Source organism: Triturus cristatus, chromosome 4_1 (assembly GCF_964204655.1).
Source record: "Triturus cristatus chromosome 4_1, aTriCri1.1, whole genome shotgun sequence".
Lineage (NCBI taxonomy): Eukaryota > Metazoa > Chordata > Amphibia > Caudata > Salamandridae > Triturus > Triturus cristatus.
In genome coordinates this window covers 279,636,539-279,651,758 of record NC_140585.1, presented here as the reverse complement: position 1 = coordinate 279,651,758, position 15,220 = coordinate 279,636,539, and the positions used below count along the sequence as shown (strand labels likewise).

At 46.9% G+C, this 15,220-nt stretch overlaps 1 protein-coding gene and 1 long non-coding RNA gene across 5 annotated transcripts in view; one reads left to right on the top strand and one right to left on the bottom strand.

The window, feature by feature from the left end:
• TBXAS1 (thromboxane A synthase 1) overlaps window positions 1–15,220 on the bottom strand; it is a 405,845-nt gene that overhangs the window by 122,454 nt on the left and 268,171 nt on the right. For 3 of the 4 annotated variants that reach the window (XM_085652048.1, XM_085652049.1, XM_085652050.1), the window contains one exon: window positions 4,338–4,434. In XM_085652048.1, the coding sequence (XP_085508174.1) occupies window positions 4,338–4,434 (97 nt within the window). Of the gene's footprint in view, window positions 1–4,337; window positions 4,435–12,373; window positions 12,587–15,220 lie in introns of those variants that run through there. The other variant, XM_085652051.1, reaches the window with a different exon arrangement.
• The window catches only part of LOC146854268 (uncharacterized), a 51,828-nt gene continuing 49,358 nt past the window's right edge, over window positions 12,751–15,220 (top strand). Inside the window, exon 1 of the long non-coding RNA XR_014981187.1 lies at window positions 12,751–12,778. This is a non-coding gene — a long non-coding RNA (uncharacterized LOC146854268). The remainder of the gene's footprint in view (window positions 12,779–15,220) is intronic.

Sequence of the window (15,220 nt, the reverse complement as noted above, 5' to 3'; positions counted from 1 at the left end):
GTCCACGGGGGCCAACGGGATCTGCCAATAGCCCTTGGTGAGGTCGATGGTGGTTATATATATATGGCCTCACCAAGGCGTTCTATCAGTTCGTCTACCCTAGGAAGGGGATAGGCGTCTTGTTTAGAAACTCGGTTTACGGCCCTGAAGTCAATGCAAAACCGGATGCTGCCATCCGGCTTTGGTACAAGGACGACTGGGGAACACCAATTGCTGTGTGATGGGACTATAACTCCTGACACCAACATCCGGGAGACCTCCTCCTGAAACACGACTCGTCGGGCTTCGGGTATCCGGTATGGTTTTTGTTTTACCACGACCCCATGTGGGGTGGGGATGGAGTGTTCCGCCAGGTGGATCTTCCCCGGCTGATCGGAGAAAACATCGGAGAATTTCAGAAGTAGAGAGCGGATTTCCTCGCTTTGTGGAGGTGAGAGATCCAGACTAGTGGGAGTCTCGTTGACTGTGTGAGGTATGGAGGAGGCCATAGATAAAGTATGGGCCACGGAGGGAGGGGGTCCTAACCACTTTTTCAGCAGATTAATATGGTACATTTGTGTCTTGTTCCCTGCTAGCTGTAGGATGTAGGTGGTTTTTCCTATCTTTTGGATTACCTTAAAAGGGCCTTGCCATTCTTTTTTTAATTTGTGGGTGGACGTGGGTAATAGTACCAGCGTCCAGTCACCTACGTTCAGCTCTCTCCACTTCGTGCCACGGTCGTAAAAAGTTTTTTGTCTGGTCTGTGATACAGCCAACTGGGTATTGGCCAGGGTTCTGAGTTTATGTAACCTGGTTTGTAGCTGTTGGGTATAGTCGAGGAGTGCTTCGTCTTCCTGCAGTCCCTCCCGCTCCCAACTATCCTTCGTGATTTCGAGTAAAGTTCGAGGTTTGCGGCCAAAGAGCAGCTCAAAAGAAGAGGTCCCCAAACTGGATTGTTTTTGGCTACGGAGAACAAACAGGGCTAGAGGGAGTAGTTGGTCGCAGTTTTTTCCATCCCCAGACAGAAGTTTCTTTAAGGTAAGCTTTAGGCTACCATTATACCGCTCCACCAACCCATCTGTCTGGGGGTGATAAACAGATGTGGTTATATGTTTAATCCGCAATTGGTCGCAAACCTGTCTCATTAGTCGCGACACGAAGGGTGTACCTTGATCTGTAACGATCTCTCGGGGGAACCCCATGCGTGAAAACACCTCTACGAGTCTTTGAGCGATGGCGGCGGAGGTCGCTGCTCGGAGGGGGAAGGCCTCTGGATATCTGGTGGCATAATCAATCACTACCAAGGCATACTGGTGACCGCGTGTTGATTTGGGTAATGGCCCTATAAGGTCCATACCCAGTCGATCAAAGGGAGTACCGATGATGGGCAAGGGGTGTAAAGGTACTGGAGGGGGAACATAGGGATTACGTCGTTGACAGATCTGACACTCCTGACAGTATTTCTGGATTTGGGCATATACCCCAGGCCAAAAGAAATGTTGCAAGATGGCCTGTCCCGTCTTTTCTGCTCAGGAATGTCCTGCCAATAGGTGAGCGTGTGCAAAAAAAAGGATTTAGTCCCTGAACCCCAAAGGGACCAATAGTTGGGGGACCGCGTCAGGTTTAGCGAGTCGGTACAGTAGACCCTTCTGTTCTATGAAGGTAGGATATGTCCTATTCAAAAGGTTCTGGTGGTCTCGGGCTTTTTGCCATGCGTGGGTGAGGCTGGCGTCATTCAATTGGGCCATCCGGAAGTGGTTATCCCTAGCCCAGGGCTCAGGAGTAAGAAGAACGTTGTGTTTTGTTGGGCATCATGCAATAGGGGACCAAAGCACGGGTTGTCAATCCCTATGATTAGCGGTTCAGGGAGACTCTCTAACACCCCCACCACCACCTCTGAGTGTATACCAACATCAGTACCTAAGGTAAGCCTAGCTAAAAGTATTCCTTCACATCCCCATGTATACACCTGATATGTACGGTTTTCCCAGGTAAAAGACAAGAAGGGTTTATCAGTTCCCGCTTTACGACCGAATGTCTGCATCCTGAGTCAAGGAGAGCCCTTACCACCCTCCCATTGAGAGACACACTTACGTAAAACACCGGCCCTGTTTCTTGGGCGAAAAAGACAGAGCGGGGTGCATAGCTCACGTCCATTGGTTCTTCCTCTTTGTCTCTTTTCTTGCGGCAGTACCGCGCTATGTGTCCCCATTCTCCACAGTCGTAACATTGGGGACCCGAGTATGTCGGGTTTTCTGGTCGAAACACACGGGGACGTGTGGATTCTGGTAGGGGTCTCGGGGTCCTCTTTTCTGGTTTCCCGGGGCCGGCTATTCGTGTGCTTCTCTCTGGTTCTCTTACAGAGGGTCGGCCTTGTGCCCTGGCGTAAGAAGTCGCCATTTCAATTGCTTGTTCCAAAGTTAATCCTGCGTGTTGTTTCAGCCAACGTTGGGTTGCATACGGGAGTGTGCCTCCAGAAATTGTCCGAGATAGATCTTGTTCATGACCTCCTCCATGTTGGCTTCATGGGGTTTGAGCCAGAGGTCGGCGGCTCCTTTTAGTTTGAAAAGTAGGGTTTTTGGTAAGTCTCCCGCGGTTCCTCGTTCTTGTCGGAACCGTAACCTGTGTGTTTCGTCATCCACACCCAACCGGTCCAAAACGTATTGTTTTACCACAGTGTAGGTGGCGGTCCTGTCTTTGTTCACCATCTGGTATGCCGCATGTGCTTCTCCGGTCAGGAGAGGCGCGAGATAGAAAGGCCAACGTTCTCCAGGCCAGGCACTGGCCCTCGCGGCCCTTTCAAAGTTAAAAGAAAATGCCTAGGGGTCGTCTCCCGGTACGAACTTCTGCAGTGGGACTACTGTTCCAGGCGGGTTGCTTGCCCTGCCTTGTCCCAGCGTGACTAGAAGTTGGGCATGTCCCTCGGCTAGTTTCAACAAACTGTCGGCCTGATTCTGAATCGCCGAAGTAAACACGGCGCGATCCACCTCTGCCTGGCTGGAGGACTTTTCTACAGCCCACTCAAGTTTGGCCTGGCCCTCCTTCATCTGATGTATAAGGGCCTCCATCCTTTATGGGACGGTGGTTCCAACACCTCCTATCTGGCTCGCCAATTGTGGTAAGGCATCAGGGGAAGGGGGTAGAATAAGCTACGACCCGTTACTGTACAGAGTATGTCTTTTATTGGTTATTTGGTACTTCACAGCCATCAGGGATATTCTGGAGTCTTCCTGCTTTGTGGGCCCGGCGAGGGGATCTTCCTTCCGTTGATGTTCTCGTCCACCGCTCCGTAGATAGGGGAAAAGAAGGAACAAACACAGGAACACACGGGTGAGAAGGTTTGTTGGCGGGTGTAGGATAAGTGAGAGGAACGGGAGTGAGGGGTCACCGGGGCTGCCACCGTATCTTTTGTGCTTCAAACAAAACTGAGGAGGCACTACGGTCAGAGGCGTGAGTGGAAGGGGGAAGAAAAAAAGTAGACAACCAGAAATCGCCCTCGCACAGCCCCGTGACCTCCCCAACTTAAATCACTCAATCCCTCCCCGTGAGAAAGAAAAACGCAGGACTCGATCCCGTACCTTTCCCAGCCACGCTCCTCCGGGAACGTGGCGGGGCGAGTCGCGTCTCTGTTGGCCTCCTGGCTCCTTCGCCTGCTCGGCTCCGCTTTCTCTGGCCCCTCCGCTCGATCTCTCGCCTTTTTCTCCGTTTCCTTGCTTCTGCTCGACCTCCGTCTGTCCAATCCCGACCCCTCCACCGGCTTTCGCGCCGTCGTCCTCTTCCGGGTTCCCTTTATGCGTCAGCCTCTCTGTTGATTGGCTTGTCGATGCTGACGTCGGATCAGCGGACTCCGCCTCCAGGAAATTCCAGTCCGGTTTAAAGGGGCCGCTCGAGTCCTGTGGCCGGGGTGGAAACGAACAATCGTTACCGTCTCCACCCCGTCCTTCCTCCGTGGTGACCTCGTGACACTATGTTACACTACTTAGCGCATGAGGGTAGGCCACAGCAGTTCATCTGGACTTTTCTGGTGAGCTGGACTGTACTCTGTTAGACCACTGCCATGCTTTTAGGTTGACCAAGGGACCCATGCCAGGTTGCACACTGTCTCTCATGATGTGCAGTAACCCATGAGAAGCATACAGAAGAGAATTTGTCTCTACAACCGATACCAAAAGGAAGTATCACCATTCTAGTGTGCGTTACCCAGTAGATCTAATTTTGAGCGTGATAACAAATAGAGCAGAGGGGCCCTGACAATAATATTGATGCAGGTATTCCAGGTACACACTCCTTTTAATCAGAGGCACAGGGACCACTCAAACATTAACCACAACACTCTTCCCCCATTAACGTATGCGTACCATTCTATTCTGGAAGTTGTGAAAATCATCCTGTAAGATCTGCTTGATGGCATCGGGTTCTGCGACGACGATCATCATTCGACGGCCCATGTAGTATCTGTGGAAAGAAGACAGAGTGGATTTTCAGCTCAGGCAAGTCACTTTCCAAGATGGTGACCAATAGTGTAAACTGAGCTTTCAGCAAAAGAAAATCATGGTTGATGAACAAGCTCATTATATCCTAAAGGACATTTTTAAAACATCTCCTGGTAATGTGTTCCTGCTGGCCCCTTTTTATGTGGGGTAGACCTTCACCAATCTTACCTCTTTCTCTGGAGTACCCATATTCTCCACATCTCAAAATAACTAGAACATGGGCCTTTTCCAAGTATCATAGATTAATCAGTTGACATGTGTTACCCTTCTGAGGTACTGGATTCCACTTTGGCTCTTAGAACTCCTCCTAGATTACTGAAATTCCCTAAGCTAACACTTGAACCTCTCTGGAGGAGGTGGAGACTCCATCATATCTGAAAATATTACCACTCGCCAGCTGTTAGAGGAATTAAGCTATACTTCATGTGAATACCTACTATAGGGAGGTGGCTTCAGCCCAACCTCCTCCTTCATCAGTATCTGCTTCACCATCCTATAAGAAACACCCGTCTTCCTACTGATCTATGCTCAAAGACTTTGTAGGACACTTAGTGGCCCTCTCGAACAAAGATCTCCACAGAGGCAATTCGAAAATATTGAAATGTGCCTGCACAAGAAATAATGGACACTCATCACACAATTAGTTGGGGAGCTCACTCATACTGGAACCCACACACTTGCCTGGCTGTTCTTTCATACCTCCAGTCATAATCTATGATGTCGATTATTAGCTTTTTCATAGACCTAATATGTCCACATCATGTTTTAACTGCAGAGAGAACAGGGTGAGAGGCCCAGAGTGACTACAGGGGTTCATTATTCAAATTTTACGAGACAATCTCTAACACCCTAAACTGTGTAAAAGAACTGAACTGAAATGTTTGGTAAGCTGGGGCGGTGAACAAATATAGAAAGATGTTGTACAACCCTCTAAGTGAAGTCATCCTCCATTATCGGGGAATTGATTAGTTCCTCCAGTCTACCGGAATTTGGGGTAGGCGATTTTTGTCTGGATAGTCTCTCTGCATTGATGAAGACAGTGCGTTGGGAGTGTACAATGTACCCCAGAAATACTGGAAAACCCTGAGTTTGTTTTGCCCTCTTCGTTGAGATCATGCCCATGCTGCTCAACATTTCTTGTCTATACCAGCATTCCTATTGTTGTCTAATTTGCTTAGCTACATGGAACCGAATGTATTATCCTGCGGATAATAGGCATTCTCAATCTCAGAAGGGTCATCTCTGTTCTGTGTGCATCACAAGCCCGTAATTGTCATCTAATAGCCATCACCATTCGTAACAGACATGGGGCAGGATCTTCTCTGTAGTTTGCCAAGTCTGTCTTGAGTTCTTTTTCTAGTGTGCTCCTACGAAGTTGTTGTACTCATCTTACATTAGCCATGAGTTCGATATAACTAGCCCCAAGTACTGCTTGAAGGCTTCCCACAAGGTTGCACTTGTAACCTTTTCCCTGTCATTGTCTTGGAAATATTGCTTTATGCATGGCTGCAGGTCATCTTTTAGAACTGGGTCTCTCAGATGCATGGGTTGTAGAATCCATCTCCCAGTACTATTCGTCCAGCAGCGCCACTCAAGTGGATCATGACCGGGACGTGGTCAGACCCTCCCATCTGACCTATATTAAAGTTTAGTATTATGGGCACTAGGGCATTATTTGCTAAGATATAATCAATCCTTGAGTAGGTTCTATAGATATGGGAAAAGGATGTGCACTAAAGATCATTTATATGTTGTTCTCGACAAATGTTGTGAAGCCCCAGCTCTTTCACTGTGTTTTTTTCCGAAAAAGCACCTATGTGTGATATGGATGGTCCAATTCTATCTAAGGCTGGGTCTCAGATATTGTTTAGGTACTCCATTACTAGTAGGTCGACTTTGACAAAGTTTGCTACCGACTCCAAGGTGGTACAGAGGAAGGCTTCTTGGCCTGAGGTAGGGGCGCATACGTGACCATGGTCAACATTTTACCCTCAAGCGTCCCTTAATCATTTGCGATGTACCCTCTTTCCCGCTTGACCACTTTTATATGTGATGAAATAGTGACTCCATTGTGCTTTGTCATGCCCCAGGAATAACAGGCATTGGAGCGTCTTTTGTTATGAAACAATGTATTTTCCATTATTTTTAAATGGCTTTTCTGTACTGCCAGGTTGTCTACCTTTTCCTCTTCTACAGTATTCCACGCCCTAGTTCTTTTGTTAGGGAGGTTACTGCTTTAATGTAAGTATTTTAACCATGGGAAATGGTAGGTAGGATCTCTATGGAAGTTAGCTCTCCCATTGAGGTTTTCAGGTAGTGCCGAACTATCAGGAGTATGGTTATAAAATTACAGGGTGTGTGTGGCATATAATGTGTTTAACTGGTATAGTGAGAATCAACTTCCCATTTCAACAAACCCCAAGAGGTGTAGAACATTACCAACATCAACAAAACTCTTTGACAGCCAAACAATAATAGGTAAAATGGTGCATTAGTGGGTCTCCCCCAAAGGATACCATGTGACCTGAAAAAAGTCCTCCCGTCGCATCATTAGAGTGAGAAGATCCAGAAAATGGAATCCCTTCCTGGCCGATCCATGGTTCCCACCCCTATCATGAAATCGGTGCTTCGCTTCCTGTTCATGGATTGTTAGTGCATTGTGGTACATGCTTGGGAAGGATCATTGAACACAATGCGCTGCAACCATCCCTTCCCTCCCCTCCTGAGGCCAGCAGGTTTTAAAGTATCAGGCATTGGGGATGAGTGTCCTCCATTTATTCCCCTCTCACCCGTGGGGTATTACTACTATCCCAAAGCCTGCCCCTTCGTCATCACAAGGTTGATCCTCAAGTTGCAGATCCAAAATCTTTCCTGCTTTTGATACTCTAGACATCCGATGGTGCTTAATCCGGAACTGAAAAGCGGTCCTGAAAGGGTGCTGCCACCTGTATCGTATATTATCTTGGCAGAGTTTGTCCGTAATAGGTCAAAATTGTAGCCGACAAGCCAGTGTTGTGGCTTATGTCGTGAAAAAGTGTGCATTCAAAATCATTATATTTTATCATCTCTTGCTTTCGCGCTGCCATCAGAACCGTCTCTTTCAATTGAAAAAATGACATTTTACTTAAACATCCCTGGGCCGATGAGAATCCCAGGCTCACGTCGACCAACTCTGTGGGCCTGTCCAAGGGTATCTCCCTATGTTTACCTGGCACCGGAGAATCAGAGACCCTTCACAAAATCCCTAGTCTAGTATATTCCCTTGATAGAAGGGTGGGAAGGGAGAGAGACCCTTTTCTGGCGTAAGGTGTATCTCTTCTGGGAACACCCCCTCCTTTATGTTGTCTCCCCCTTCCTGTTGTAAGGGACCATCCTGGTTCCAGGAGGGATACCTAATCGTCAATACAAATTAATTATAGGGAGGATGTATCCCTTCCTACCTCCACAGTGAGGACCTCTCTACCCATTCGAGACCCCACCAGAGGCCTCAAATTTTGTGAAACAGACCCTTCACAAAATGCCACAAGTCTGTGCCCTCTGTGCCTTCTCATAGACTTCAGATTAGAATATTTTCACGTCGCGAGCTTTCTTACAAATCCTCAATTTTGAGTGTTGCAGCATCCCTGAGCATTTGAAGGCCATATACAGCTAGTCACGACCTTGTTTGTGTCTTTCAGTCCGTGGATTTTAGATTCTTACTCCAGAACCCTTGATCCAGTTGAGTCAACATCATTCCAAAATAGTCACAATGTTATCAGTAAGGTCTGGTCAGAGGATTTACAGCTCCCTACTATGTCTAATTTTATCTCCTCATTTATTTCAGTTTTAACCCCTTCCATGCTGCGCAGATTCCGCCGCTGTGCTGACGGAATCTTGCGCGGGCGTGGTCATGACGGAACGGTTCCGTCATGAGCACAGCTCAACCGTGGCTCATGACGGAACCGTTCCGTCATGAGCACCGAAGGGGTTAAACACTTGAAGGGTGTTGACTAGGTCCCTCAATAGGCTCTTCCTTGACTCGGGTTATTGTAGAAGGTGCGGTCCATCATGTATAGGCTTTGAACAAGATTTTAACCAACTTTTGGTGGGTTTTCTTTGGCGGCATTCGTGGGCTGGCTTGTGGAAACCTTTATAGCACAATATCACTATGCAAAATCAGCAGAGCATGGGGGAGCAAGAGGATAATCTCTGTATCAGTTGAAATGTGGTTACATATGGGCCCCCAACCAGAAATCAGGATACTCCCTGCCCCTCAAGGCTTTCCACCAGCTGCAGGCTCCCATCCTTCAATGTGGTGATGCTTGAGGGCGAGCATTAATGTTTTAACTCCATTCCCTCCAGATGTTCCAGATGTCTCAGATGGTGATAATCAGGATCACCTCACCCCCATGTCCACTTTAATCTCAGCACTTTTTAACACATGCCATCCGATGCAGAGCATGCGTGGCCTCCTGCGGAGACGAGCGGCGCGTAACACTCCACTATGTAAGTGGTGCTGACCCCATCAGAGTACTAGTGCAATGTCAGTCGGTTGCTGGCCTGTGAACAGAGTGCCACCAGGTGTATTGCCTCGGATCAAGGGCATCCTTCTATGAGCGCTCAGGGTTTGTGTGTACCTCCAATCTAGGCTGTGGATGTAGCCATTATGATGACCTTCAAACCCCTTCACTCCTCTTGGCATACATCAGGGGAGTCGGGCAGCCCTTTGTGAAGCCCCTACACTCCTGATCTCTTCTTTGTTAGTGTCGGGGGTCCCAGTGCTTGTAGGGTTCCAGACATTGCTGTGCTTGCTATAACAGGCTTCTCAGATTCCCTAAGTTTGTGTGACATTTCCCCCTGCAGCTGGTGATTGGAATTCAAGACCACGGAATCCACTTCATGGACTCAAAAGGACACACCAGTACCTCAAGTAGTGACCCTGGGCATTAGCAATTTCAGTGAACTTTCTATTATCACATTTTGCACACCATGCCACCCAGATTTTGAATGAGGGGTAGGAACTCCATAATAGTTCCCCGCCCTGGCCATGCTCAAATCTAAAACTAAGCACCTTCCACGAATTTCCCCTGTGCATTGCCTAATTGCCAACATAATTCCTGGCAGGTCAACCCAATCACGTTGATCAGCTGGCCTCTTAAAACTCCTGAAGATAAAATTCAGAAAGCACCCCTGGCCCTGACCATCAAACTGCCCATGAGTTATCAATGGCTTCTACTGGATCAAACTGAGATGCCTTGATTAAAAATACAGAAGACGAAACCCACTAACACAAATCTGAATGCTAGGTACACCGACGTCTTAAGACAGCTGAAATGGGGGAGAAGGAAATCACAAAGGGGATGGTTCAAAGGACAAATCCCTAAGGGCTGGACAGCATACATTATAACCTACTGACAATGCAAACAAATCCTGCATCCCCTATTGACCACTACTGAGCGCGAACAGCTGTGTTGATAAAATCCTCAAAGGAATTTTGCTGTGTCTACTTGGAATTGGGAACACCACCCCAATGTATTCCTTCATGGATTCCTTCTGGAAGCAATGCAATAACTTATTGTCCTACCTCACAAACACAATAGTCATCTTATAACCAAACATACTAAACGCGGAGTCTCATCAACTAACATCTTCACTAAAACCATCCTCAGCCCTGAACCTCAGAGCCAAGCATGGAAGAAAGTTTCACATAGTCAATGTTCACTGCCGGAGTTCAGCCCTGATTCAGATAGAAGGCGGAAAGTATCTTATGTGCTCTCAAATTAATTTTACCTCCTACTAACATTTGCAAACCATGCAATCGAGAAATGCAGAGGGTAGGTAGGATATCACTATCAAACACCCACGTAGATCACCCACACAATAAGCACTGATACTAGCATTAGAGCAAGAAGTGGCAGTCGTCCATCTTGGGAACAGGAGCTGTCATAATGTTGTGATGAAATGCTGGGGAGGATATACAAATACGCCTTTACTGAGAAGCACTTACAGCTGTTCTTGCAGTAGCTGTACAAGAAAGAAATCTTTATGCAGTGTGATGTGACACCTTTCATTAGAGCAACAAAGAAAGTACTAAGATGGCACAAGCTTCTGAGAATATATGTCTCTTCTTTGAATATTGCTAAATAGACTGTTCCATCATTGTACAAGACAGTTTTTAGTATTTTTTTTAATGTAGCATTCATAGTTTTAGAAAGCGGCACTGGGAGACTCCCTCGCGAGATGAGGGGATCACCTGATGAGGACTTTAAACTAATCTTGGAGGGAGATATGGGATTGTCCGCAGTTACTCGTGAGACAATTTGAGTATACTAATTTCCCTAGCTAAGCTTTATGACTGTAATCATCAAACCTCATGAGGCAGCTGCATTGCCTAAATCACAATGTGAGATTTGGATGAAGAAGAGAATTCAAGACTGTCTGAATCACTTATTCACCTTCAGCCATTCCAAATGAGGTTCAGAAAGCCCTATTTCTTCTTAGTTCCTTTTTGGCTCGGCATACATGCATCACTTGAAAGAGAGAGGAGAAGGGTTTAGGACAAGGGCAGGCTGCACAGCATTTGTTTTATTGCTTTCCTTTTAGCAGCTAAGTTAATTTATTTATCTGGTCGGTTTTTAGTTTTCTTGGGTTTGGTCCGCTTATTTCCTTTCTTAAGATTTTGCATCCAGTTCTATTTTGTTTTCTGTGCATTTTCTACTTTTCTTTAAAATGGAGCAAGATAAGGGAGTATTGATCTCTTGCAACATCTAGTGTGATATGGTGCATGACACAGGACAAGGAGATGCTGTGAAGTGGGATTCATGCATATTTTAGGAAGCACGAGATCTTGATCCAATGGTCAGCTTCTACTCTTGATCAAATGGACAGAATCAGCTGATCCCTTAATCTCGCTGTGACTCAAGTTCATTTATCTACCAGAAATCAAGAGAAGCTCAAGGTGATTCAGATCCTAGTCTCTGCGAAACAAGAAGGTCCATTCATTCTCCGGATTGGATAATTAGAGGAGAAAAGATCCTGAACACTGTCGTAAAGCAGAGCGTAAGACTCTGCTTACTGCTTGGTATCGGTCGAACATGGGGGAGCGATACTCTACTGTCGGAGGGATGGTTGGAAACAAATGGCCGGACTATGGGCTCAATTGTGACTGTTTGACTATTTATGTACAAAGTAAATTAGAGCAGTTCTTCGTCAATCTACAGTCCTTCTTTCCCTTTTTCCTTATTCTTCCTCCTCCTGTGTTCCTTGCTGATGTTTAGAGCGGTTTTCTGTCCCAGTTTAGAGTCCTGTTGTTGTATACTTTTGCCGTGTCTTGCTGTTCACTGTGCCTCTTCTCCTCTCCTTCTTCTACAGGTTTCGCGACTGATGATGGCCTCGCCCCAGGTCGCGCAGAGGAAAACAGAAGAGAAGGCGGTAAGTATATGGTTTGTTTTTATCCTTTCTTATAGAACAGACTACCACCACACAAAAGTCAGGGGGTTGCAGAGAGGAATGGTTGTAGTGAAGGGAAGAGGGGTGAAAAAGCACGAAAAAACTAGTGCATATTCCTATGTTGAAGTCCTGTTTTTATTGGCTATCTCGCTTGTACATTTGTTTTTGAAGTGGAGAAAACAGGGAAAAAGAAAAAAAATTAAACAATATCCCGCTTACGATTGTGGCTCATGTGCAATCAATGCCGGAGTGTAGGGAAGGAGCACAACATATATAAAAAAAATAAAAATGAAGAATGCCTTGCCCTTCATACGGGTGTCTCTATCATTTAACCCAGTCAAAATCTTATGCTGGGAGAATACGAACCCCCAAGTCAGGAGAGCAAAAGGAGAAGGGAACAAAAAAGAAACAGACATCAGCTGGTGTTTTTCTCTCTCTTCCCCCTCTCTTAATTCCCTTGCACAAACACTCACCGCAGAGGCCTCAACTCTCCAGAGTTGCGGCTATGCGTGATCGGCTCTCATGGGGGGGGTGGGAGGGTCCACCCCTCCTCGGACCAATTCTCCAGGAATTCGTTCTCGTGGTCCTCTCGGTCTCCCAGGGCCTGAAGGTGGAGCGTAGGTCCTCCTTCTCCCATCTCTGGAACCCAGCTTCATGTTGTTCTTCAGCATCTTCTGTCTTCTGTTCCGCTTCCGGCTTGCCCTCGTCGATCTGGCTCTCCTCCTCTTCCAGGCCGCCTCTCTCTCCTGATTGGTTTTCTCGGGAGATGGTCTTCTCGTCGACCTGCATGGGGAGGGTTAAATATTTAACCCTTTGAGTGCCTCCCCTCGACGCTGCAAGCCCTTGTTCCGTGTCGGCTCCCGGGGATACGGCGTCAGGTAAGGATTGGGGCTCCGGGCATGCCTCTCTCTCACATCCCCCTTCCCTAGCTTTCTTGCTTGCAAGACAGGGTTCTATAGGGCATCGAGACAAATAGTCGGCATTAAACTGGTCTTTGCCTTTCCTGTGCTGCGTGGAAAACCTGAAGGTCTGGAGGGCAAGGAACCATCGTAACACTCTGTCATTACGTCGATTTTTGGCTAACCATTCCAGGGGGGCATGGTCTGTATATAAGGTGAACTCCCTACCTTCCAGATAATACCATAATGATTCAACAGCCCATTTTATCACTAAGGCCTCTTTTTCTATGATTTATACTTTCTTTATGTAGGGAATAATTTTCGGCTAATAAACAAAATAGGTCTTTCCTGTCCTTGCGCCTCATGCTGAGACAATACAGCGCCCAGACCGTTATCAGAGGCTTCTGTCTGTAGTATAAAAGGTTTGTCATAGTTAGGACTCAAAAGGAGGGGCTGAGTGGTGAGGGCTCGTTTTAGCTGATGGAATGCTCGTAGGACCTCGGGGGAAGTGTGTCTAAGATCTTTTTCGGTTCTCGCATTTTTCTTAAGGAGATCGGTTTGTGGGGTCGCGACCTCTGAAAAAGAAGGGACGAACCGCCGATAGTACCCAAGGAGACCCAGGAAAGCACGGAGGCCTTTCTTATTCTGGAGAAATGGTATTTTGGCTATGGTGGCCACTTTTTCTTCTTGCGGTTTAATGAGGTCTTCCCCTAGCAAATACCCTAGGTACTTCACGGATCGAACAGCTAAACGGCTTTTCGCTGGGTTTATAGTACCGCCACTTTCCCTTAGGGCATTAACTACGGCTTTCACATGTACTAGGTGTTGTTTCCACGAGTCACTATAGATGACTATGTCATCGATATAGGCAGCTGCATAGGCTCGATGTGGTTTAAGAATGAGGTTCATAAGTCTTTGGAAGGTGGCTTGGACACCATGTAAACTGAATGGGAGGACCTTAAAGTGGTATAGCCCACTAGGGGTAGAAAAATCAGTTTTCTCTCTGTCATACTCGGGGAGAGTTTTAGCCCCTTCTGGCTCTTCTTCCCATTCCTCTCGCATCATGTTGAGTAGGGTACGTGGCTGCCTCCCATATAATAATTCGAATGGGGAGTACCCTGTGCTTTTCTGCTGCTTACATCGGAGAGCAAACAAGGCCAAGGGCAACATGTCCTCCCACTTCCTAGCCTCTAAATCAAGCAGCTTTTTTAATTTTATCTTCAGGGTCGCATTGTAGCGCTCCACAAGTCCATCTGTTTGTGGGTGGTAAGCCACCGTACGTATCTGTTTTATATTTAATTGCTGACATACCTGCTTCAACAACCGAGACACAAAGGGGGTCCCTTGATCTGTTAGGATCTCTTTTGGGAACCCAACTCTGGAAAAGTTGTTGATCATGGCCCTTGCGATCTGTGTGGCGTTAGGCTGTCACAGGGCCACAGCCTCTGGAAATCGTGTTGCATAATCAACTAGGACTAAAACAAAGCAACACCCACTAGGGGAAGGAAGAAAAGGCCCTATAATGTCCATCCCCACTCTGGAAAAGGGTTAGTCTATTAATGGCAAGGGTTTCAAGGGAACCTTAGCAGGTTGTATTTGGCTATATTTCTGGCAAATTGGACATTCCCTACAATACCTCCGGACTTGATGGAAAGCACCAGGCCAATAAAAGTTCTCTAGGATGGCTTTTTCTGTTCCCCCCCCGCCCCCCAAATAAATAACTATGGGCAAGGAATAAAACATGTTCTCTATATGGTTGAGGAACAACGAGTTGTGGGGATTGGCCTCGTCCCCCTATACGGTATAATAGGCCCTTCCTTTCTAGGAACTGGGGTCCTACTTGATTAGGGTCTTCTTGAGTGGTTTACTTCCCCCACGCTTCTCGTAAGCTAGGGTCTTCTCTCTGAGCTACCCTGAATCCACGGTCATGCTTCCAGAGCTCAGAAGCCTCAGAAGTTCTAGTTAAGGCTATTTTTGTCCATTCTCGTTTTTCTCTTTTCTTTTGTTTCTTGCTTTTCTTTGGCTTACAGGGAGGCGGCCCAGTTGGGAGAAGGGGGCGGTTTCTCTCCACTCCTCCTCATTCTTATTCCCTTGGATGAGTTGGCTTAGATGTGGATAATCATTCCCCAATACTAAGGTTTCTGGTACAGTAGGTATGAGCCCTACTTGAAGGGTTACAGGTTCCTCAGATGGTTTGTGCTGCACATAAACTTCAGTTGTTGGATATCGCTTATGGTCCCCATGTACACTATGGATATTCACATGTCCTGTAAAGGGTTGTATGCCTCCGTGTACAACACCGGGTTGCATTACGCTTTGGTGACATCCTGTGTCTAGTAGGGCAGTCCTGTTTTCTCCATTTACCCTCACATCCCGATGGAACAACAGGGGGTCTTCGATTTTTGTAGGGGAACACAAGAA